The sequence below is a fragment of the Dendrobates tinctorius genome, unplaced genomic scaffold, assembly GCF_039654945.1.
Source record: "Dendrobates tinctorius isolate UK_male_01 unplaced genomic scaffold, ASM3965494v1 ptg000251l, whole genome shotgun sequence".
In the NCBI taxonomy this organism is placed as follows: domain Eukaryota; kingdom Metazoa; phylum Chordata; class Amphibia; order Anura; family Dendrobatidae; genus Dendrobates; species Dendrobates tinctorius.
The window spans coordinates 1,407,534-1,434,963 of record NW_027361918.1 but is presented as its reverse complement, the minus strand read 5'-3'; the positions used below and the strand labels follow the sequence as shown (position 1 = coordinate 1,434,963).

Sequence of the window (27,430 nt, the reverse complement as noted above, 5' to 3'; positions counted from 1 at the left end):
ATGGAAGGAGGAGCAGAAAATGAGTTCACAACAGTACCCCCCCCTTGAGGAGGGGTCACCGAACCCTCATCCATGCCACCAGGCCGATCAGGATGGGCCCGGTGAAAAGCACGAACCAATTTATTGGCATGAATATCAGAGGCAGAGACCCAAGAATTATCCTCCTGGCCATAACCCTTCCATTTGACCAAATACTGGAGTCTCCGTCTAACCAAACGAGAATCCAATATTTTCTCTACCTCATATTCCACATTGCCTTTAACCAATACAGGGTCAGGAGGTGCCGCCACAGGAACTACTGGCTCAACAAACCTCTTCAACAGTGACTTGTGAAATTCGTTATGGATTTTGAACGTAACTGGAAGAGCCAATCGAAAAGAAACAGGATTAAGAATCTCCAAAATCTTATAAGGTCCAATAAATCTTGGCTTAAATTTTGGAGATGCAACCTTCATAGGAATATTCTTGGACGACAACCAAACCATATCACCCACTTTAAACTGGGGCCAATGGTCCTATGCCGGTTGGAAAAACGCTGGGCCTTTTCCTGAGAGAGTGACAACTTATCCACCACTTGGTCCCATATCTGCTGCATTCTCACAACCACAGTGTCCACACCTGGGCAGGACGAAGATTCCACTTACCCTGAAGAGAATCGAGGATGAAACCCAAAATTACAGAAAAAGGGTGACGTCAAAGTGGCAGAACTAGCTCTATTGTTCAGCGCAAATTCGACCAAGGGCAAAAATGAGACCCAATCATCTTGATCAGCAGATATAAAACATCTTAAATAAGACTCCAGGGTCTGATTTGTTCTCTCAGTCTGCCCATTGGTCTGGGGATGATACGCGGGGGAGAAGGATAACTGAATTCCCAGATTGGAACAAAAGGCTTTCCAGAATCTGGAAACAAACTGGACCCCTCTATCGGACACAATGTTCTCAGGAATCCCGTGTAACCGAACCACCTGTTGTAAAAACAAGGGTACCAATTCAGCAGAAGATGGCAACTTTGGGAGTGGTACAAGATGGACCATCTTCGAAAATCTATCACAAATCACCCAGATAACAGTCATTCTCTGAGAGACAGGAAGATCAGAAATAAAATCCATTGAGATATGGGTCCATGGCCTCTTAGGCACCGGCAGGGGCATAAGCAACCCACTAGAACGAGAACAGGGTTTAGACCGAGAACAAGTTCCACAGGACTGTACAAAATTCCTGACATTACGAGACAAGGCAGGCCACCAAAACGACCAACTCACCAAATCTCTTGTACCAAAAATACCTGGATGATCAGCCAATGCGGAGCAATGGACTTCAGACATCACTCTCTTTCTCCACTGGTCAGGAACATACAATCTTCCCATAGGGCAACGCTCAGGCCTATCCTCCTGAAATTCCTCCATGGTGCGTCTCAAATCGGGCGAAATGGCAGAAAGAACTACCCCCCCACCTAGCATAGTAGTAGTCTCGGTCACATTAAGAGAATCAGCAAAGAAACTCTTAGAAAGGGCGTCTGCCTTAACATTCTTAGTGCCTGGAAGAAAAGAGACCACAAAATTAAAACGCGTGAAAAACAAGGCCCATCTAGCCTGTCTAGTATTCAAGCGTTTGGCCGACTCCAGATAAATCAGATTCTTGTGATCGGTGAGGACCACAAATTGATGTCTAGCTCCCTCCAACCAATGTCTCCACTCCTCAAATGCCCATTTCATGGCCAGCAATTCCTGATTCCCCACGTCATAGTTGCGTTCAGATCGGGAAAACTTTCGAGAAAAGAAGGCACAGGGATTCATCTTAGAAGTCACAGGGTCTTTTTGGGACAAAACAGCTCCTGCACCAATCTCAGAAGCATCTACCTCCACCTGAAATGGAAGTGAGACATCAGGTTGCCGTAAAACTGGAGCTGAAGTAAATCTCTGCTTAAGCTCCTGAATTGCTGAGACAGCCTCAGGAGACCAATTTAGCACATCAGCTCCCTTCTTGGTCAGGTAAGTCAGTGGTTTGACAATACTAGAAAAATTACCTATAAATTTACGATAGAAATTAGCAAAACCCAAAAACTTCTGGAGAGCCTTCGAAGAAGTAGGCTGAACCCAATCATAAATGTCCTGTACCTTGGCCGGGTCCATTTCAATAGTCGATGGAGATAAGATAAATCCCAAAAATGAAATCCTCTGTACACCAAAGAGGCATTTCAATCCCTTAACAAACAGGGAATTCTCCCTCAAAATCCGGAACACAGTCCGGACGTGTTCCACATGAGAATCCCAATCACTAGAAAAGATCAAAATATCATCCAGATAGATGATCAAAAACTTATCCACAAAGTCTCGGAAAATATCATTCATGAAGCACTGGAAGACAGAAGGGGCATTAGAGAGCCCAAAAGGCATCACCAGGTACTCAAAATGTCCCTCCGGAATATTAAACGCCGTCTCCCATTCATCCCCGTCCTTGATGCGAATAAGATTATACTCCCCCCCTGAGGTCAAGCTTAGTAAACCAGCAGGCACTCTTAACTCTGGAGAATAAATCAGACATCAGAGGTAACGGGTACTGATATTTAACCGTCATTTTGTTAAGGGAACGATAATCAATAAACGGTCTTAATGAACCATCTTTCTTGGCCACAAAAAAAAACAGCGCCTAAAGGTGACGAGGATGGTCTAATATGACCCTTCTCCAACGACTCCTTAATATAGGATCGCATAGCATCATGTTCGGGTACAGATAAGTTGAAATGCCGACCCTTGGGAAATTTACACCCAGGCATCAACTCAATTGCACAGTCATAACTCCTATGAGGAGGCAAAGACGCAGACTTACTCTCACTAAATACATCAGAAAAATCAGCAAAATAATCAGGAATATCATGAGACTGAGGAGAGGTGGAGAAAACAGGAGCGTCCCTAAGAACACACTGACAACCCCAACTCACCACAGACACAGATTTCCAATCCAAAACTGGGTTATGAGTTTGCAACCAGGGGAAACCCAGAACAATAGTATCATGCAAATTATACAGCACCAAAAATTTACAATTTTCTTGGTGGTCTGGGGCAACTCGCATTATCACCTGGGTCCAAAACTGAGGTTTATTCTTCGCCAAAGGAGTGGCATCAATACCCCTCAAAGGAATAGGTGTCTGCAGAGGCATCATGGACAAACCACAACGTTTAGCAAAGTCCAAATCCATCAGATTCAGAGCTACTCCTGAATCCACAAAAGCCTTAGTGCAAAATGTGGACAAGGAGCAGATCAGAGTAATTGCCAAAAGGAACTTAGATTGTACACTGCCCACAGCAAATGTGTGTGCAAAACGTCTCTCTCGTTTAGGGCAGACAGAAATAGTATGAGAGGTGTCTCCACAGAAAAAACGCAGCTTATTACGCCTTCTAAACTCCTGACGTTGCGCCCTAGACAAAACTCTATCACATTGCACAGGTTCAGACATTTGTTCAAAAGGTGGCAGTGCCTCCCGTGTAGTTTTACGTTCACGTAAACGCCGATCAACTTGAATGGCTAATGACATCGAGCCAGACCAGAGGGAACAGGAAATCCCACCATAACATCTTTTACGGTCTCTGATAAACCTTTCCGAAAGAGAGCTGCCAATGCACTATCATTACATGTAGTAAGGACCGCCCACTTTTGGAATTTTAGACAGTATAACTCTGCAGGATCCTGACCCTGGTTTAATGCCAACAGGGTTCTCTCAGCTTGTTCAACGGCATTAGGTTCATCATATAACAACCCCAAGGCCTGAAAAAATGTATCCACATTAGTCAGAATAGGATTTTCAGGTGTCAGAGAAAAAGCCCAATCCTGGGGATCGCCGCGCAGCGAGGAGATGACAATTTTAACCTGCTGCACAGAGCTCCCCGATGAGTTAGGCTTCAAGGCAAGAAATAATTTACAATTATTCTTAAAATTCAGAAATTTAGACCGATTCCCAGAAAACACAACAGGAGTAGGAATCTTGGGTTCAGCAGCATGTGACTGAATGAGATAGGTGGAAATTCCCTGCACTTCAGCAGCAAGTTGCTCCACATCAGACAGTTGCTTAATCTCCATTAGGAGAGGAAAAATCCTCCTACGGCCCCAGAGAAAAAGGAAAAAATATAATTAAAAAAAAAAAAAAAAAAAATTCTGACACTTTTTTTTTTTTCTCTTTTTGTTTTTCCCTTTTTAAACAATTTTCTCCTGCTTTTGAGTACCCTAGAATCTGCGGTATGGCTGGTGATTCTGTTATGAATGGGTCACCGAGGAGGAAAAAACAACACAAGCTAAGTCTCAGAAAACCAGAGGGGTTGGTAACTATGCAGATTGCAGATCCCTGATCTTACCACACAACTAGCAGCAGCCGTGGAGCGTGCCTACGATGATCCTAGACGCCTCGTCACAAGCGGAGAGATACATAAGCCTAAAGCAGGAAAAGAGGAAAACTAACTGCCCCAGAGCAGACCCCATAGGAAAGACAGCCCCCCACATGTATTGACGGTGAAACAAGATGAAAACACAAACAAAGGCAGTAAAATAGGCTGAGCAAACGACAGGGCCGGACTAACTAGAAAGGACAGGAAAGGAAAGACACTGTCTGCAATCTGCCAAAAACCCTACCAAAATAATGTCCAACACCTCTGATAGCAAAATTAACCCTGAAGTCACTAGACTTCTCCCACTTTATCAGCACTCTGAAATATTCTGAGACAGAGCAAAAAGAGGCCAATCTAATAAGGGACCAAAAGGCAAATACAGATAAATAGGAGTGGAAATGCAGCACAACCCCAGCAGGGGCTGGGTGACCACAAAAAACTGAATTGACCAACAAGAGCAAGTGTGAACAATAGCAAAAACAAACTTAACTTGAGAAGACTGGAACAGAGCTGAAGTCCAAGACCTGAGAAGCAGACTGAATCACCAGCACCAGGATAGGGCGTCGGCTGTCTTATATCCAGTCTGATACTCCAGAGATCCAATCGTTATCCTCCTCATCAGGTGGCAGATCACTACCAATTAAACCAACCTCACTACCTCCTGTCACCACCAGAGGGAGAACGGAAGGAGGAGCAGAAAATGAGTTCACAACAGGTGGCAGCCTTGGGAGCTCTGTATAACCATGACCTAGCCAAAAATAGATGGGTTATGAGATTCATTAGAGCCTCAAGTAGGTCCAGGCCGATCCCTCTACACACCCACCCCCCCTGGGATCTAAACCTAGTGCTAAACGCACTAACCAAATCTCCCTTCGAACCCCTAGCGGAGGCTCCCTTAAAAATATTGTCACTTAAGACTTCCCTCCTCGTAGCCTTAACTTCTGCCTGCCGCATTAGTGACATGCAAGCTCTGTCTGCCCACGCACCCTTCACGCAAATTCTGGATGACAGGGTAATTCTTAAAACCGACCCAGCATATCTCCCCAAGGTGTCTTCACAGTTTCATAGGACCCAGGAAATCTCCCTACCCTCTTTCTGCCCCAATCCCAAAAACAAAACAGAAGAGGTATTACACACTTTAGATGTAAAAAGATGCCTGGTCCAATATTTAACAACCACGAGGGAGTTTAGGAAGGATAGGGCTCTGTTTGTTTGCTTTCAGGGTCCTCGGAAGGGTCAAAAAGCATCGAAGGCCACACTGGCGAGGTGGATAAGAGAAGCCATCACCCTATCCTACTCCTCTTGCGGGGCGGCCATACCGGAGGACGTAAGGGCCCACTCAACCAGGGCAGTGGCATCATCCTGGGCAGAGAAAGCCGGCGCTTCAATAGATCAGATATGTAGAGCTGCCACTTGGTCTTCCCCCTCTACATTTTTGAAACATTACCGTCTAGACTTGACCTCCTCTTCAGATCTCACCTTTGGGAAAAGGGTTCTGGAGGCGGTGGTCCCTCCCTAGATGTACAATCTTTGTAATTTTCTCCGTGGTGCCGTCATGGGGGAAAGAGAAAATCGTAGTTACTTACCGATAACGGTATTTCTCTGATCCCATGACGGCACCCGTACATCCCCTCCCTTTCACACACACAGGTGTGCACATAAGAGTGAATTAGTTAGCTTTAGTACTTAGCCACGCGGTGCCTTTGTTAAGCTTAATTTGATTAATGTTGGATTTTTTATAACAGTTTGAGTTGCAGCTGAGAGTTCTGTGTAATGCTCTGTAAACCAACTGATGCGGGAGAGAGGTACCGCCTTTTTCATCTGTAGGTTTCCTGTCCCTGAGGGCGGATCCCTCTCTCCGTGGTGCCGTCATGGGATCAGAGAAATACCGTTATCGGTAAGTAACTACGATTTTTTGCGGGATGAGTTGACGCTTTTATTGGTATCATGTTCGGGCACATGACATTTTTTGATCGCTTTTTATTCCGATTTTTGGGACGCAGAATGAAGAAAAACCAGCGTTTCATGAATTTCTTTTGGGAGGTGCGTTTACACCGTTCCGCGTGCGGTAAAATTGATAAAGCGCTTTTATTCTTCGGGTCAGTACGGTTACAGCGATACCTCAGTTGTCATTGTTTTATGTTTTGGTGCTTTTATACAATAAAAACTATTTTATATAAAAAATAATAATTTTTGCATCGCTTTATTCTGAGAGCTATAACTTTTATTTTTTCGCTGATGACGCTGTATAGCGGCTTGTTTTCAGCGGTACCATGTTTATTCATATCCATCTTTTTGATAGCGCCATATTGCACTTTTTGATCGGCGGTATGATAATAAAGCATTGTTTTTTGCTTTGTTTATTTATTTATTTTTTTAAGGGGTTCACTAAAGGGGACAACTAGTGGGACCGTTTTATAGGTCGTTACAGACGTGGCGATATTAAATGTGTACTTTTATTGTTTTGTGTTTTTTTTTTTATAAAAAAGAATTTATTAGGGAATATATTTTTTTATTTAGTAATTTTTAAATTGTTTTTTTCTTGTTTTTTTAAACTTTATTATATTGTTTTAGTGTGGGACATTACTATAAAGTGTCAGATCGCTGATCTGACATTTTGCAGTGCACTGTGTCAGATCAGCGATCTGACAGGCACTGTTGAGGCTTTCTCCGTACCTGCTCTCAGCAGGCACTGAGAAAGCCACCTCCCTGCAGGACCCCGAAAGCCCCCGCGGCCATCTTGGATCCGGGGTCCCCTCCCTGCTTGATTCTTCCCGGTTCACTGCGATAATGTTTGATCGCAGTTTGCCGGGGGTTAATGTGCCGGGGGCGGTCCGACATGAAAACTAACAGGAAATAAACAGTCCATATAGCCCTGCGGGTCCGCCCGCTCGGGTCAGTGCCCACAGAAACACACACATGAAGGTCTCCACACCTCCACCCACAGACACTGAATGAGGCAACTGGCCTCCATTTTATTAGCCAAACCACGCCCCTGGGGTGGGGATATGTGAGCGGTCATTCCCACCCATCTCTTATGACTGCTCATAAAACCCTGGAGCGGCCAAAACAACTCTCTCAGCACTATACGTGCTGGAGCATACCCCTGAGCTCACATCACCGCAGCTATGAGCCGCAATGACACACATCTCCCCTCCAGGACTTGTCCGGCAGCCATCTTACAGTCTTTAATGTCCAAAACTTACAAATGACAAGCAAACAATATCCTCTGGATCGCAGCCGGGGCATCAAAATAGTTTGTATCCGAGACCAGTTGCCATGGGCGACTGCACCACCATGTCATGCTGAGGGATGCCAGGCGTTCGTTTACCTTGGCTCTGTGGTGCCTTCACACAAGCCGGATGTTTGCAGAGCCTCCTGCTCTGCCGCTTGCAAACAAACACTGACACATCCATCCCTTTACTGCAGGGTTTGTAAATGGAATCTGTGGCCACTTGTAAGACCCGACCTGGAGGAAACAAACTGCCCCACTACCATCCTGTAGTTCACTCCAAAAATAAAAGCCCTTAACGGGTTTTCTTTAACATTGCCTTGGCCAAATATGTTGACCAGGTCCACACTTTTATTTTGCACTGCAACCACAGCTATATCTGTGACGGCAATGCATTCCAGCAGGTTTAATACTCTTCTATGTACATCCTGGGGGATAAATATCGACCCTCGCATAAGATCCCCCTCACTGCTTCACACCCCTCAGACGGTTCAGAGAAATTGCGTCACAAAAGGGCTAGATGGGACATGTAGGAATCATCAGAGGCGGAAGAATGTTCTTATTCCTCTGATCAGGACCTAGGAGAGTAAGTTACATGTCATGTTCCATGCTGGATCATGACAGATAAAATGCACTAGTAACCTTTTTTTTTCCTTAAGCTGTGGTGCTTAAAGATAGTTTTGCCCCCGGTGGCGATTAGGGTCATTGCACTGTGGTGGTTTCAGTTCTAGTTTTGCCCCCGGTGGCCGTTAGGGTCATTGCACTCTGGTTTCTTTAGTGCATGTGATTATAAAGCAGGTGTGATTGCTCTGGCTTTGCTATAAAAGAGTGTCAAGTGTTGCAATCACTGTTGGTGATATTGCACATTTCCAACTAAGACTGGTGAAGGAAGGAACTACAGAGAGCAGCTCAGGGGAGCTCTGGTGTAAAGTCTGGTGAAGGAAGGAATTACAGAGAGGTGTTCCTTGCAGCTCTGACAAAGCTTGGAGAAGTATCAGCTATTCTGGTGGTGGACTCTGTTGCTGGGAACAATAGCAACAGAGCAACGCTAAGTGGTGTTTCCCTGTTTGTATTTTTCCCTGGTGTGTATTAGTACAGCGGTGGGGCCAGTGCCTGCACCACCCAGCTCCCTAGCAAGGGATAGGTGTAGGGTGTGCTAGGGTGACAGGTGAGGAGCCTGTATAGGAAACGTTAGGAGTGTGAGGGACACTGACTCAGGGGAGTGCAGGAGGTCTCCACGTCCCCGTTCCCTATCGCAGGGCCCACCGTTGTAACGGTTTCCCCTTCCCCGGTGTCTTGTTGTTTCAGTTACCGGCCTGCGGGTCGTGTCACACAGGATGGGTCCACGTGACATTACACCCCAGAGAGCCCCTCAGAGGAAAGAAAGAAATATTATTTCTCATCTGAGAACACTGATGATTTGTTATGTGCGGAGTACTATGAAGATTGAAGAAACTTAGGTGACGCACTCAATACAGGACGAGATGTTCAGAGGTCTGAGAACCCAGAGAAACGGAGTGTTCCCAGTTACAGCCGTCTGCTTGCTCTGTGAAGCTGCCATTTTGACATTTCTTCCTGCTCCCAGAATATTCCCCCTGTGGTCCTAAGTCCTGCCTAAGAGCAGGCAGATGATATATCCTTTGTGTGGAGGCAATATGTGGATGAAGCCTTAACCATTTTTTCTACTGATATTAGTCTACCTTACAATTATATATTTCCTTCACAAGGGATCTAATAGAGTCCGGCTTTGTCATTCCAGCAGCCCTCTCGGAAATTGGTCAGGGCATCTATTCCACTGTCTTCTCCATAAAGAAACCCTCAGGAAAATGTTGTACCATTATAAACCTAAAGCCACGTAATCAGTGGGTCAGGTAGAGGAAATTCAAAATAAAACTATAAAATCAACTATCACGTTAATAGGGATGGACTCGGTAATGTGCACACTAGATCTTAAAGACGCATAGTGTCATGTGGCATCCATCCTGCCTGCCAACAATTCCTGAGGTTTGCATTGGCATTTCAGGGAATAATCCACCACTTACAACTCCAGTGCCTTCCATTCGGCCTGTCCTCTGCACCTTGTTGTTGTGAATTCGCTTTCTGGCCTACCTCTGGTTACTAGTGAAGGTAGAGGAGCTGGTTGTATTGACAGAGGGGTCGCGAGTTCTCTTTCCGGGCTCCCTCTGGTGGTTACTGGAGGTAATGGAGCTGATCTAATTAACAGAGGCCTGCCACCTGATAATGAGGATGATGACTGGAGATCTGGAGTTTTTGACTGGATTTAAGACAGCCGACTCCCTCTATCCCTGCTGGTGATTTTTTTCCTGCCTCCTGAGGTCTTAGTTTCCATCTCAGTCCCTGCATTCTCAGCTAAGTGTTCTTTTGCTATTGTTCACATTTGATCTGGTTTTGTTTATTTCAGTTTTGTGTGGTCAGCCGGCTCCAGCTGAGGCTGTGCTGAATTTCCATCCTTATGTTACTGCTTGTGCCAGTTTGTTTTTGTCCCTTATTAGATTGGCCTGTTTTTGCTCTGCTTTCAGAATATACCAGAGTGCTGATATAGTGGGCGAAGTCTAGTGACTTCAGTATTTTTCTGTCAGACATGTTGGGCATTTTTTCAACCAGGGTTTTTTGTGTGATTGCAGACAGTGTCTTTCCTTTCCTGTCCTGTCTAGTTAGTTTGGGCCCCATCGTTTGCTCAGTCTATTTTCTTACCTGCGTTTGTGTTTTCATCTTGTCTCACCAACAATATATGTTTGGGGGCTATCTATTCCTTTGGGGTCTGCTCTGGGGCAGTTTAGATGTCCCCTTTCTTGCTTTAGGCTTATTTAGTTCTCCGGCTGTGTTGAGGCGTCTAGGATCATCGTAGGTACGCTCCACGGCAACTGCTAGTTGTGTGGATAGGATCAGGGGTCTGCAATCCGCTTAGTTACCAACCTCGCTGGTTTTCTGTGGCTTAGCTTAGTCTTTTTTTCCTCCTCGGTGACCCAATCATAACACCTTGTATTTTCACAAAAATAATGAGAAACAAAGGGATAATTATCATCCCATATTTGGACGACCTTCTCTTGGTGGTGGACTCGGTAACTCATCTCTCCTAGACTATCCTCATTCTAAGAGATCTAGGGTGGTTCATCAATTGAGAGATGTCCAATTTAGAACCAGACACCTGGAAAGCATTTTTAGGGGTCCTCCTCGACTCCCATCTCAGAATACCCTTTCTGCCCCTTATAAAAATGTATGAAATCAGAAACAGGATTCAGTCTTTCCAGAGGAAGAAAAGAGTGTCAGTCAGGTATGCAATGAGAATCTTGGGATTGATGACATCTTGCATCCCAAGCATACAGTGGAGCCAGGCCCACTCAAGCGGGTTGCAGGAAGCAATTATGACAACCTGGGACAGACATCCATCCAGACTAGACAAAAAAACTTATCCACAGGTCTAAGAGCTTCACTGTCATAGAGAACGTCCCTCTCAAAGCTCCAAAAAAGGGGCACTATGGATCCTATCCCCTTTCGTCCAGGTTACTACTGATGCAGTCCAGCTGGGTTGGGGAGCAAAAGTAGAAGCTCAATACCTTGAAGAAACAAGGTCCCTAGAAGTACGCAGAAAATCATCGAACTACAGAGAGCTTCGAGCAGTATGGGAGCGATCCAGCGGTTCCAGGACAGTCTCAGGGGTCCACATGTAAAGATCTGATTAGACAACATCACAGCGATCTCCTTTGTCTGGCATCAGGGGGACCCAAAAAGTCATCTTTATCGACCCTGGCCGGGCAGATATTTCAGTGGGCAGAAAAGGCCGTCCTTTCTATTTCAGTAGTCCACCTGAATGGCTCCCAAAATAAAATTGCACACATCCTCAGCAGGAAGATTGTATGGTTCTATGAATGTGAGTTGAACACGGAGGTATTTCGTCAGCTGGTTTAGCGTTGCGATGTTCCGTGTCTAGTCCTGTTCTAAACTTAGAAAAATACGAAAGTGACAAATTTCTTTTCCATAAATTCAGAAGACAATCCGGAGTGTGTGGATGCCCTGTCCCAAAGCTGAGACGGAGAGCTGCTATATGCTTCTCCCCCTTTTCCATTAATCCCAGGAAGATCGAGCCATAATGATACTGATCACCCCCTTCTGGCCAAAAAGAAGTTGGTTTCCCTTGTGAAATCTCATGTTTCTAGAGGATCCAGTTCCCCTTCCACAAAGGTACGACCTTCTATCTAACGGTCCCCTCATACATCAGTATATACAGCTATTGCACCTGACAGCTTGGATCCTGAGAGACAGATCTTAATCTCTAAGGGTCTGTCAGATGGAGTAGTTACCACAATTTAGGCAAATAGGAAACCAATTACCTCGGCTAATTGCTCTAAAGTCTGGAAGATATTTCGCTCCCATGTTGAAGAATCCACGGGGGACTCCTTCCAGCCTGACATTCCCAGGATTCTAGAATTTCTCTAGCTATGATTTAAAAAAGGATTAAGACCTTACACACTAAAGGTACTGTCACACTTAGCGATGTACCAGCGATCCCGACCAGCGATATGACGCGGTCAGGATCGCTGGTACATCGCTAAGTGGTTGCTAGTGAGCTGCCACACAGGCAGATCTCACCAGCGACATCGCTGGGGACGGGGGTCGCTACTTACCTGTCACACTAGGCGATCCTGCGTCCTCCCGCCCGCGTCCACGCTCGTCGCTCGTCTCTCCACAGGAAGCGCCGCAGGAAGCTGACAACGAGAAGCGGTCCTGGACGTTCTCGCGCAATCAGCGATAACCAGCGGGGGAGCGGTCGTAGGTAAGTATCAGACATAGCGATATCGCTAGCAATATCGCTATAACGTCACAAGTTATAGCGATATTGCTAGCGATATCTCTTAGTGTGACATGCCCTTTACAGTTCAGATCTCTGCCCTAATCGCCTATTTAGACTACCCGCCAGCAGACCATCACCTACGATTAGGAGGTCAGTACCATCATGGGACCTGAATTTGGTACTGGATACTTTAATGTAAACCTCCCGAACTTATCCAAAACTCGTCCCAGCCAATGCCAATTTCCATTATCAAACACCTTTTTAGCTTCTACGGCCAGAAGAGCTGGTTCCCTTCACTAACCCTTCCCTGTTCATCCCATCTCGGAGTGCCTGCACCGTTCCATATTAAAGACTGCTGCCCTGTTTCTTCCCAATCCTCCTCGGTGTGGACGTATAAGTGAGGGTACTATCTACGTTAATGTAGTAGCTTAATGTGCGCCATATTTCCTGATTTTAGGAGAATTTTTTCTTGGAACGTGTGATTAAATATTTTTACCAAGGTTGGAGCAATAACTTAATAGAACTCACCCGTGAGTCCACCGGGGCGTTAATATCTTTATTGTCTTCACCACCTCCTCTTCTTTTATCAATGCAGTAAGTCTATCTGTATCTGAAATATTTCTAGTAGGTAATGTCAGTGTATTTAGACAACGCTCACTCTCTTCTTCACCTACTCCATCTTGTTTGTAAAGTGTTGAGTAAAATTTGCTAAAAGTTTCATTTACTTTTTTTGGGTCATTCTGTAATTTTCCACCCGAGTTCCTCAGGCTGTTAATATATGTTATGGGTCTCTTCCCATGGACCATCTTAGCCACAGTTATGTGTTTTTATAAAATATTTCCATTCTTTTAAGTTTTTGTTAAAACTATTTTTGTATCCCACTCTACCTGCTTCATGCCCCTAAATTCAGTGTAAAGAAAACAAAACCTTCATCGATCACTTTCCTGAATCCATCCCCTATACAGAGTGGTCACCCAGGAGAATCCAACTCCACCGCAAGTAACAACGTAATGTCTCCTCCTAACTCCTTCTTGTAATTCATATAGACAGGGATAATGTGTTCCTCCCATACAGTCCTGACATTATCATCATATAGTCCTGACCTCCCGGGCCCTTGAGAAGATCTGTACTTGAAATGTGCAGTCATGTACATTGGTTTTCCAAATCGGTCACTTTGTCAGTCTACAGAAAACTAAATTATTTAATCAGAGAAGAAACTTGGTCTTCTACATAAGAGATTCCTCATCGTCAACCCCCTTCATCCTCTTCCCTATTGTTAATGGATATTATTGATAGAATCCCCAGTGACGAACCTGGAGAAGTATTGTTGGCAAACTGCACCTATTATAAGTATAGATACTGTAACAGGATGTCTTTCAGGGGGTTTCCCGTTATTCTCTGGCAAGTTACCAGGTTTTGGTCCTGATTCCACCTTGGCTTCTATATCCAGGGTGGATTCCATAGAAGAGTCTCCGGTATCACCGTCTGCCTGTATCTTTCCATCTTCACCCTCACTGCTGTCTCCAGCACACTGCTGACAGAGCGGCCCAGACAGCACCACCACCAAACCACCGGCAGCAACTTTGTGTTGACTCTCGATCTCCAACTACCAGGGTCCTCGGACCTCCCAAACAGCGAGGAGTAAACCAGGTAGTCGGGGCCACATGAGCTCAACTATTGAGATGGATGGGCAGCTGCCGAGACAACACATAAACTGTCTTATGTTTCCTTATGTGTAATATTCATCATCATCTCTCCTTATACAGGATTACACAATAGAGAAGAAGACATCAGGTGACTGTGTGACTCCCATCATCCATCTCCATGTATCCGGAGGAGGGAGCAGCAATGAGAGCCCCATCACAGAAGCCCCACACTCCCCGATGCCTGAGAAGAAGATCCTAGATCTCACCACCGAGATCACAGAGCTGCTGACTGGAGAGGTGACTGCTGGGAGATTATACAGTGTACACTGGGGGATTCTGGGTGATGAGAGGAGACTGCTGGGAGATTATACAGTATACACTGGAGGATTCTGCGTGATGAGAGGAGACTGCTGGGAGATTATACAGTATACACTGGGGGATTCTGGGTGATGAGAGGAGACTGCTGGGAGATTATACAGTATACACTGGAGGATTCTGGGTGATGAGAGGAGACTGCTGGGAGATTATACAGTGTACACTGGAGGATTCTGGGTGATGAGAGGAGACTGCTGGGAGATTATACAGTGTACACTGGAGGATTCTGGGTGATGAGAGGAGACTGCTGGGAGATTATACAGTATACACTGGAGGATTCTGGGTGATGAGAGGAGACTGCTGGGAGATTATACAGTGTACACTGGAGGATTCTGGGTGATGAGAGGAGACTGCTGGGAGATTATACAGTGTACACTGGAGGATTCTGGGTGATGAGAGGAGACTGCTGGGAGATTATACAGTGTACACTGGAGGATTCTGGGTGATGAGAGGAGACTGCTGGGAGATTATACAGTGTACACTGGAGGATTCTGGGTGATGAGAGGAGACTGCTGGGAGATTATACAGTGTACACTGGAGGATTCTGGGTGATGAGAGGAGACTGCTGGGAGATTATACAGTATACACTGGAGGATTCTGGGTGATGAGAGGAGACTGCTGGGAGATTATACAGTATACACTGGAGGATTCTGGGTGATGAGAGGAGACTGCTGGGAGATAATACAGTATACACTGGAGGATTCTGGGTGATGAGAGGAGACTGCTGGGAGATAATACAGTATACACTGGAGGATTCTGTGTGAGGAGAGGAGACTGCTGGGAGATTATACAGTATACACTGGAGGATTCTGGGTGAGGAGAGGAGACTTCTGGGAGATTATACAGTGTACACTGGAGGATTCTGGGTGATGAGAGGAGACTGCTGGGTGATTATACAGTATACACTGGAGGATTCTGGGTGATGAGAAGAGACTGCTGGGAGATTATACAGTGTACACTGGAGGATTCTGGGTGAGGAGAGGAGACTGCTGGGTGATTATACAGTATACACTGGAGGATTCTGGGTGAGGAGAGGAGACTTCTGGGAGATTATACAGTGTACACTGGAGGATTCTGGGTGAGGAGAGGAGACTGCTGGGTGATTATACAGTATACACTGGAGGATTCTGGGTGATGAGAAGAGACTGCTGGGAGATTATACAGTATACACTGGAGGATTCTGTGTGATGAGAGGAGACTGCTGGGAGATTATACAGTATACACTGGAGGATTCTGTGTGAGGAGAGGAGACTGCTGGGAGATTATACAGTGTACACTGGAGGATTCTGGGTGAGGAGAGGAGACTGCTGGGAGATTATACAGTGTACACTGGAGGATTCTGTGTGAGGAGAGGAGACTGCTGGGAGATTATACAGTATACACTGGAGGATTCTGGGTGATGAGAGGAGACTGCTGGGAGATAATACAGTATACACTGGAGGATTCTGTGTGAGGAGAGGAGACTGCTGGGAGATTATACAGTATACACTGGAGGATTCTGTGTGATGAGAGGAGACTGCTGGGAGATTATACAGTATACACTGGAGGATTCTGTGTGATGAGAGGAGACTGCTGGGAGATTATACAGTATACACTGGAGGATTCTGTGTGATGAGAGGAGACTGCTGGGAGATTATACAGTATACACTGGAGGATTCTGTGTGAGGAGAGGAGACTGCTGGGAGATTATACAGTATACACTGGAGGATTCTGTGTGATGAGAGGAGACTGCTGGGAGATAATACAGTATACACTGGAGGATTCTGTGTGATGAGAGGAGACTGCTGGGAGATTATACAGTATACACTGGAGGATTCTGGGTGATGAGAGGAGACTGCTGGGAGATTATACAGTATACACTGGAGGATTCTGTGTGATGAGAGGAGACTGCTGGGTGATTATACAGTATACACTGGAGGATTCTGGGTGATGAGAGGAGACTGCTGGGAGATTATACAGTATACACTGGAGGATTCTGGGTGATGAGAGGAGACTGCTGGGAGATTATACAGTATACACTGGAGGATTCTGGGTGATGAGAGGAGACTGCTGGGAGATTATACAGTATACACTGGAGGATTCTGGGTGATGAGAGGAGACTGCTGGGAGATTATACAGTATACACTGGAGGATTCTGTGTGATGAGAGGAGACTGCTGGGTGATTATACAGTATACACTGGAGGATTCTGGGTGATGAGAGGAGACTGCTGGGAGATTATACAGTATACACTGGAGGATTCTGGGTGATGAGAGGAGACTGCTGGGAGATTATACAGTGTACACTGGAGGATTCTGGGTGAGGAGAGGAGACTGCTGGGAGATTATACAGTATACACTGGAGGATTCTGGGTGAGGAGAGGAGACTGCTGGGAGATTATACAGTGTACACTGGAGGATTCTGTGTGAGGAGAGGAGACTGCTGGGAGATTATACAGTATACACTGGAGGATTCTGTGTGAGGAGAGGAGGCTGCTGGGAGATTATACAGTGTACACTGGAGGATTCTGTGTGATGAGAGGAGACTGCTGGGAGATTATACAGTATACACTGGAGGATTCTGTGTGAGGAGAGGAGGCTGCTGGGAGATTATACAGTATACACTGGAGGATTCTGGGTGAGGAGAGGAGACTGCTGGGAGATTATACAGTGTACACTGGAGGATTCTGTGTGATGAGAGGAGACTGCTGGGAGATTATACAGTATACACTGGAGGATTCTGGGTGAGGAGAGGAGGCTGCTGGGAGATTATACAGTATACACTGGAGGATTCTGGGTGAGGAGAGGAGACTGCTGGGAGATTATACAGTGTACACTGGAGGATTCTGTGTGATGAGAGGAGACTGCTGGGAGATTATACAGTATACACTGGAGGATTCTGTGTGAGGAGAGGAGGCTGCTGGGAGATTATACAGTATACACTGGAGGATTCTGGGTGATGAGAGGAGACTGCTGGGAGATTATACAGTGTACACTGGAGGATTCTGGGTGATGAGAGGAGACTGCTGGGAGATTATACAGTGTACACTGGAGGATTCTGGGTGATGAGAGGAGACTGCTGGGAGATTATACAGTGTACACTGGAGGATTCTGGGTGATGAGAGGAAACTGCTGGGAGATTATACAGTGTACACTGGAGGATTCAGGGTGATGAGAGGAGACTGCTGGGAGATTATACAGTATACACTGGAGGATTCTGGGTGATGAGAGGAGACTGCTGGGAGATTATACAGTGTACACTGGAGGATTCAGGGTGATGAGAGGAGACTGCTGGGAGATTATACAGTATACACTGGAGGATTCTGGGTGATGAGAGGAGACTGCTGGGAGATTATACAGTGTACACTGGAGGATTCAGGGTGATGAGAGGAGACTGCTGGGAGATTATACAGTGTACACTGGAGGATTCTGTGTGATGAGAGGAGACTGCTGGGAGATTATACAGTATACACTGGAGGATTCTGGGTGATGAGAGGAGACTGCTGGGAGATTATACAGTATACACTGGAGGATTCTGTGTGAGGAGAGGAGGCTGCTGGGAGATTATACAGTATACACTGGAGGATTCTGGGTGATGAGAGGAGACTGCTGGGAGATTATACAGTGTACACTGGAGGATTCTGGGTGATGAGAGGAGACTGCTGGGAGATTATACAGTATACACTGGAGGATTCTGGGTGATGAGAGGAGGCTGCTGGGAGATTATACAGTATACACTGGAGGATTCTGGGTGATGAGAGGAGACTGCTGGGAGATTATACAGTGTACACTGGAGGATTCTGGGTGATGAGAGGAGACTGCTGGGAGATTATACAGTGTACACTGGAGGATTCAGGGTGATGAGAGGAGACTGCTGGGAGATTATACAGTATACACTGGAGGATTCTGGGTGATGAGAGGAGACTGCTGGGAGATTATACAGTGTACACTGGAGGATTCTGGGTGATGAGAGGAGACTGCTGGGAGATTATACAGTGTACACTGGAGGATTCTGGGTGATGAGAGGAGACTGCTGGGAGATTATACAGTGTACACTGGAGGATTCTGGGTGATGAGAGGAGACTGCTGGGAGATTATACAGTGTACACTGGAGGATTCAGGGTGATGAGAGGAGACTGCTGGGAGATTATACAGTATACACTGGAGGATTCTGGGTGATGAGAGGAGACTGCTGGGAGATTATACAGTGTACACTGGAGGATTCAGGGTGATGAGAGGAGACTGCTGGGAGATTATACAGTATACACTGGAGGATTCTGGGTGAGGAGAGGAGACTGCTGGGAGATTATACAGTATACACTGGAGGATTCTGGGTGATGAGAGGAGACTGCTGGGAGATTATACAGTGTACACTGGAGGATTCTGGGTGATGAGAGGAGACTACTGGGAGATTATACAGTATACACTGGAGGATTCTGGGTGAGGAGAGGAGACTGCTGGGAGATTATACAGTGTACACTGGAGGATTCTGTGTGAGGAGAGGAGACTGCTGGGAGATTATACAGTGTACACTGGAGGATTCTGGGTGATGAGAGGAGACTGCTGGGAGATTATACAGTATACACTGGAGGATTCTGGGTGATGAGAGGAGACTGCTGGGAGATTATACAGTATACACTGGAGGATTCAGGGTGATGAGAGGAGACTGCTGGGAGATTATACAGTATACACTGGGGGATTCTGGGTGATGAGAGGAGACTGCTGGGAGATTATACAGTATACACTGGAGGATTCTGGGTGATGAGAGGAGACTGCTGGGAGATTATACAGTATACACTGGAGCATTCAGGGTGATGAGAGGAGACTGCTGGGAGATTATACAGTATACACTGGAGGATTCTGGGTGAGGAGAGGAGACTGCTGGGAGATTATACAGTATACACTGGAGGATTCTGGGTGATGAGAGGAGACTGCTGGGAGATTATACAGTGTACACTGGAGGATTCTGTGTGAGGAGAGGAGGCTGCTGGGAGATTATACAGTATACACTGGAGGATTCTGGGTGATGAGAGGAGACTGCTGGGACATTATACAGTGTACACTGGAGGATTCTGGGTGATGAGAGGAGACTGCTGGGAGATTATACAGTATACACTGGAGGATTCTGTGTGAGGAGAGGAGGCTGCTGGGAGATTATACAGTATACACTGGGGGATTCTGGGTGATGAGAGGAGACTGCTGGGACATTATACAGTGTACACTGGAGGATACTGGGTGATGAGAGGAGACTGCTGGGAGATTATACAGTATACACTGGGGGATTCTGGGTGATGAGAGGAGACTGCTGGGAGATTATACAGTATACACTGGAGGATTCTGGGTGATGAGAGGAGACTGCTGGGACATTATACAGTGTACACTGGGGGATTCTGTGTGAGGAGAGGAGACTGCTGGGAGATTATACAGTATACACTGGAGGATTCTGGGTGATGAGAGGAGACTGCTGGGACATTATACAGTGTACACTGGAGGATTCTGTGTGAGGAGAGGAGACTGCTGGGAGATTATACAGTATACACTGGAGGATTCTGGGTGATGAGAGGAGACTGCTGGGAGATTATACAGTATACACTGGAGGATACTGGGTGATGAGAGGAGACTGCTGGGAGATTATACAGTATACACTGGGGGATTCTGGGTGATGAGAGGAGACTGCTGGGAGATTATACAGTGTACACTGGAGGATTCTGTGTGAGGAGAGGAGGCTGCTGGGAGATTATACAGTATACACTGGAGGATTCTGGGTGATGAGAGGAGACTGCTGGGAGATTATACAGTATACACTGGAGGATTCTGTGTGAGGAGAGGAGGCTGCTGGGAGATTATACAGTATACACTGGAGGATTCTGGGTGATGAGAGGAGACTGCTGGGACATTATACAGTGTACACTGGAGGATTCTGGGTGAGGAGAGGAGACTGCTGGGAGATTATACAGTATACACTGGAGGATTCTGGGTGATGAGAGGAGACTGCTGGGACATTATACAGTGTACACTGGAGGATTCTGGGTGAGGAGAGGAGACTGCTGGGAGATTATACAGTATACACTGGAGGATTCTGGGTGATGAGAGGAGACTGCTGGGACATTATACAGTGTACACTGGAGGATTCTGGGTGATGAGAGGAGACTGCTGGGAGATTATACAGTATACACTGGAGGATTCTGGGTGATGAGAGGAGACTGCTGGGAGATTATACAGTATACACTGGAGGATTCTGGGTGATGAGAGGAGACTGCTGGGAGATTATACAGTATACACTGGAGGATTCTGTGTGAGGAGAGGTGACTGCTGGGAGATTATACAGTATACACTGGAGGATTCTGGGTGATGAGAGGAGACTGCTGGGAGATTATACAGTATACACTGGAGGATTCTGGGTGATGAGAGGAGACTGCTGGGACATTATACAGTATACACTGGAGGATTCTGGGTGATGAGAGGAGACTGCTGGGAGATTATACAGTGTACACTGGAGGATTCTGGGTGATGAGAGGAGACTGCTGGGAGATTATACAGTATACACTGGAGGATTCTGGGTGAGGAGAGGAGACTGCTGGGAGATTATACAGTATACACTGGAGGATTCTGGGTGAGGAGAGGAGACTGCTGGGAGATTATACAGTATACACTGGAGGATTCTGGGTGAGGAGAGGAGGCTGCTGGGAGATTATACAGTATACACTGGAGGATTCTGTGTGAGGAGAGGAGGCTGCTGGGACATTATACAGTGTACACTGGAGGATTCTGGGTGATGAGAGGAGACTGCTGGGAGATTATACAGTATACACTGGAGGATTCTGGGTGAGGAGAGGAGACTGCTGGGAGATTATACAGTATACACTGGAGGATTCTGGGTGAGGAGAGGAGGCTGCTGGGAGATTATACAGTATACACTGGAGGATTCTGTGTGAGGAGAGGAGGCTGCTGGGACATTATACAGTGTACACTGGAGGATTCTGGGTGATGAGAGGAGACTGCTGGGAGATTATACAGTGTACACTGGAGGATTCTGGGTGATGAGAGGAGACTGCTGGGAGATTATACAGTGTACACTGGAGGATTCTGTGTGAGGAGAGGAGACTGCTGGGAGATTATACAGTGTACACTGGAGGATTCTTTGTGATGAGAGGAGACTGCTGGGAGATTATACAGTATACACTGGAGGATTCTGTGTGAGGAGAGGAGACTGCTGGGAGATTATACAGTATACACTGGAGGATTCTGGGTAATGAGAGGAGACTGCTGGGAGATTATACAGTGTACACTGGAGGATTCTGGGTGATGGGAGGAGACTGCTGGGAGATTATACAGTATACACTGGAGGATTCTGTGTGAGGAGAGGAGACTGCTGGGAGATTATACAGTATACACTGGTGGATTCTGGGTGATGAGAGGAGACTGCTGGGAGATTATACAGTATACACTGGGGGATTCTGGGTGATGAGAGGAGACTGCTGGGAGATTATACAGTATACACTGGTGGATTCTGGGTGATGAGAGGACACTGCTGGGAGATTATACAGTATACACTGGTGGATTCTGGGTGATGAGAGGAGACTGCTGGGAGATTATACAGTATACACTGGAGGATTCTGTGTGAGGAGAGGAGACTGCTGGGAGATTATACAGTATACACTGGAGGATTCTGGGTAATGAGAGGAGACTGCTGGGAGATTATACAGTATACACTGGAGGATTCTGGGTGATGAGAGGAGACTGCTGGGAGATTATACAGTATATACTGGAGGATTCTGTGTGAGGAGAGGAGACTGCTGGGAGATTATACAGTATACACTGGAGGATTCTGGGTGATGAGAGGAGACTGCTGGGAGATTATACAGTATACACTGGAGGATTCTGGGTGATGAGAGGAGACTGCTGGGAGATTATACAGTATATACTGGAGGATTCTGTGTGAGGAGAGGAGACTGCTGGGAGATTATACAGTATACACTGGAGGATTCTGGGTAATGAGAGGAGACTGCTGGGAGATTATACAGTATACACTGGAGGATTCTGGGTGATGAGAGGAGACTGCTGGGAGATTATACAGTATACACTGGAGGATTCTGGGTAATGAGAGGAGACTGCTGGGAGATTATACAGTGTACACTGGAGGATTCTGGGTGATGGGAGGAGACTGCTGGGAGATTATACAGTATACACTGGAGGATTCTGTGTGAGGAGAGGAGACTGCTGGGAGATTATACAGTATACACTGGAGGATTCTGGGTAATGAGAGGAGACTGCTGGGAGATTATACAGTATACACTGGAGGATTCTGGGTGATGAGAGGAGACTGCTGGGAGATTATACAGTATATACTGGAGGATTCTGTGTGAGGAGAGGAGACTGCTGGGAGATTATACAGTATACACTGGAGGATTCTGGGTGATGAGAGGAGACTGCTGGGAGATTATACAGTATACACTGGAGGATTCTGGGTGATGAGAGGAGACTGCTGGGAGATTATACAGTATATACTGGAGGATTCTGTGTGAGGAGAGGAGACTGCTGGGAGATTATACAGTATACACTGGAGGATTCTGGGTAATGAGAGGAGACTGCTGGGAGATTATACAGTGTACACTGGAGGATTCTGGGTGATGGGAGGAGACTGCTGGGAGATTATACAGTATACACTGGAGGATTCTGTGTGAGGAGAGGAGACTGCTGGGAGATTATACAGTATACACTGGAGGATTCTGGGTGATGAGAGGAGACTGCTGGGAGATTATACAGTATACACTGGAGGATTCTGGGTGATGAGAGGAGACTGCTGGGAGATTATACAGTATACACTGGAGGATTCTGTGTGATGAGAGGAGACTGCAGGGAGATTATACAGTATACACTGGAGGATTCTGGGTGATGGGAGGAGACTGCTGGGAGATTATACAGTATACACTGGAGGATTCTGGGTGATGGGAGGAGACTGCTGGGAGATTATACAGTATACACTGGAGGATTCTGTGTGATGAGAGGAGACTGCTGGGAGATTATACAGTATACACTGGAGGATTCTGGGTGATGAGAGGAGACTGCTGGGAGATTATACAGTATACACTGGAGGATTCTGGGTGATGGGAGGAGACTGCTGGGAGATTATACAGTATACACTGGAGGATTCTGGGTGATGGGAGGAGACTGCTGGGAGATTATACAGTATACACTGGAGGATTCTGTGTGATGAGAGGAGACTGCTGGGAGATTATACAGTATACACTGGAGGATTCTGGGTGATGGGAGGAGACTGCTGGGAGATTATACAGTATACACTGGAGGATTCTGGGTGATGGGAGGAGACTGCTGGGAGATTATACAGTATACACTGGAGGATTCTGTGTGATGAGAGGAGACTGCTGGGAGATTATACAGTATACACTGGAGGATTCTGGGTGATGAGAGGAGACTGCTGGGAGATTATACAGTATACACTGGAGGATTCTGTGTGATGAGAGGAGACTGCTGGGAGATTATACAGTATACACTGGAGGATTCTGGGTGATGGGAGGAGACTGCTGGGAGATTATACAGTATACACTGGAGGATTCTGGGTGATGGGAGGAGACTGCTGGGAGATTATACAGTATACACTGGAGGATTCTGTGTGATGAGAGGAGACTGCTGGGAGATTATACAGTATACACTGGAGGATTCTGGGTGATGAGAGGAGACTGCTGGGAGATTATACAGTATACACTGGAGGATTCTGGGTGATGAGAGGAGACTGCTGGGAGATTATACAGTATACACTGGAGGATTCTGGGTGATGGGAGGAGACTGCTGGGAGATTATACAGTATACACTGGAGGATTCTGGGTGATGGGAGGAGACTGCTGGGAGATTATACAGTATACACTGGAGGATTCTGTGTGATGAGAGGAGACTGCTGGGAGATTATACAGTATACACTGGAGGATTCTGGGTGATGGGAGGAGACTGCTGGGAGATTATACAGTATACACTGGAGGATTCTGGGTGATGAGAGGAGACTGCTGGGAGATTATACAGTATACACTGGAGGATTCTGTGTGATGAGAGGAGACTGCTGGGAGATTATACAGTATACACTGGAGGATTCTGGGTGATGGGAGGAGACTGCTGGGAGATTATACAGTATACACTGGAGGATTCTGGGTGATGGGAGGAGACTGCTGGGAGATTATACAGTATACACTGGAGGATTCTGTGTGATGAGAGGAGACTGCTGGGAGATTATACAGTATACACTGGAGGATTCTGGGTGATGAGAGGAGACTGCTGGGAGATTATACAGTATACACTGGAGGATTCTGGGTGATGGGAGGAGACTGCTGGGAGATTATACAGTATACACTGGAGGATTCTGGGTGATGGGAGGAGACTGCTGGGAGATTATACAGTATACACTGGAGGATTCTGTGTGATGAGAGGAGACTGCTGGGAGATTATACAGTATACACTGGAGGATTCTGGGTGATGGGAGGAGACTGCTGGGAGATTATACAGTATACACTGGAGGATTCTGGGTGATGGGAGGAGACTGCTGGGAGATTATACAGTATACACTGGAGGATTCTGTGTGATGAGAGGAGACTGCTGGGAGATTATATAGTATACACTGGAGGATTCTGCGTGAGGAGAGGAGACTGCTGGGAGATTATATAGTATATACTGGAGGATTCTGTGTGATGAGAGGAGACTGCTGGGAGATTATACAGTATACACTGGAGGATTCTGGGTGATGAGAGGAGACTGCTGGGAGATTATACAGTATACACTGGAGGATTCTGGGTGATGAGAGGAGACTGCTGGGAGATTATACAGTATACACTGGGGGATTCTGGGTGATGAGAGGAGACTGCTGGGAGATTATACAGTATACACTGGAGGATTCTGGGTGAGGAGAGGAGACTGCTGGGAGATTATACAGTATACACTGGGGGATTCTGGGTGATGAGAGGAGACTGCTGGGAGATTATACAGTATACACTGGAGGATTCTGGGTGAGGAGAGGAGACTGCTGGGAGATTATACAGTATACACTGGAGGATTCTGGGTGATGAGAGGAGACTGCTGGGAGATTATACAGTATACACTGGGGGATTCTGGGTGATGAGAGGAGACTGCTGGGAGATTATACAGTATATACTGGAGGATTCTGGGTGATGAGAGGAGACTGCTGGGAGATTATACAGTATACACTGGGGGATTCTGCGTGAGGAGAGGAGACTGCTGGGAGATTATACAGTATATACTGGAGGATTCTGTGTGATGAGAGGAGACTGCTGGGAGATTATACAGTATACACTGGAGGATTCTGGGTGATGAGAGGAGACTGCTGGGAGATTATACAGTATACACTGGGGGATTCTGCGTGAGGAGAGGAGACTGCTGGGAGATTATACAGTATATACTGGAGGATTCTGTGTGATGAGAGGAGACTGCTGGGAGATTATACAGTATACACTGGAGGATTCTGGGTGATGAGAGGAGACTGCTGGGAGATTATACAGTATACACTGGAGGATTCTGGGTGATGAGAGGAGACTGCTGGGAGATTATACAGTATACACTGGGGGATTCTGGGTGATGAGAGGAGACTGCTGGGAGATTATACAGTATACACTGGAGGATTCTGGGTGATGAGAGGAGACTGCTGGGAGATTATACAGTATACACTGGGGGATTCTGGGTGATGAGAGGAGACTGCTGGGAGATTATACAGTATACACTGGAGGATTCTGGGTGAGGAGAGGAGACTGCTGGGAGATTATACAGTATACACTGGAGGATTCTGGGTGAGGAGAGGAGACTGCTGGGAGATTATACAGTATACACTGGAGGATTCTGGGTGATGAGAGGAGACTGCTGGGAGATTATACAGTATACACTGGGGGATTCTGCGTGAGGAGAGGAGACTGCTGGGAGATTATACAGTATATACTGGAGGATTCTGTGTGATGAGAGGAGACTGCTGGGAGATTATACAGTATACACTGGAGGATTCTGGGTGATGAGAGGAGACTGCTGGGAGATTATACAGTATACACTGGAGGATTCTGGGTGATGAGAGGAGACTGCTGGGAGATTATACAGTATACACTGGGGGATTCTGGGTGATGAGAGGAGACTGCTGGGAGATTATACAGTATACACTGGAGGATTCTGGGTGAGGAGAGGAGACTGCTGGGAGATTATACAGTATACACTGGAGGATTCTGGGTGATGAGAGGAGACTGCTGGGAGATTATACAGTATACACTGGAGGATTCTGGGTGATGAGAGGAGACTGCTGGGAGATTATACAGTATACACTGGAGTATTCTGGGTGAGGAGTGGAGGCTGCTGGGAGATTATACATTATACACTGGAGGATTCTGGGTGATGAGAGGAGACTGCTGGGAGATTATACAGTATACACTGGAGGATTCTGGGTGATGAGAGGAGACTGCTGGGAGATTATACAGTATACACTGGAGGATTCTGTGTGATGAGAGGAGACTGCTGGGAGATTATACAGTATACACTGGAGAATTCTGGGTGATGAGAGGAGACTGCTGGGAGATTATACAGTATACACTGGAGGATTCTGGGTGATGAGAGGAGACTGCTGGGAGATTATACAGTATACACTGGAGGATTCTGGGTGATGAGAGGAGACTGCTGGGAGATTATACATTATACACTGGAGGATTCTGGGTGATGAGAGGAGACTGCTGGGAGATTATACAGTATACACTGGAGGATTCTGGGTGATGAGAGGAGACTGCTGGGAGATTATACAGTATACACTGGAGGATTCTGGGTGATGAGAGGAGACTGCTGGGGGATTATACAGTATACACTGGAGGATTCTGGGTGAGGAGTGGAGGCTGCTGGGAGATTATACAGTATACACTGGAGGATTCTGGGTGATGAGAGGAGACTGCTGGGAGATTATACAGTATACACTGGAGGATTCTGGGTGATGAGAGGAGACTGCTGGGAGATTATACAG

At 46.5% G+C, this 27,430-nt stretch overlaps 1 protein-coding gene across 3 annotated transcripts in view; it reads left to right on the top strand.

The window, feature by feature from the left end:
* LOC141065324 (uncharacterized) overlaps positions 1-27,430 on the top strand; it is a 242,747-nt gene that overhangs the window by 33,772 nt on the left and 181,545 nt on the right. For all 3 annotated transcript variants that reach the window (XM_073557749.1, XM_073557752.1, XM_073557750.1), the window contains exon 3: positions 14,193-14,369. In XM_073557749.1, the coding sequence (XP_073413850.1) occupies positions 14,193-14,369 (177 nt within the window). The remainder of the gene's footprint in view (positions 1-14,192; positions 14,370-27,430) is intronic.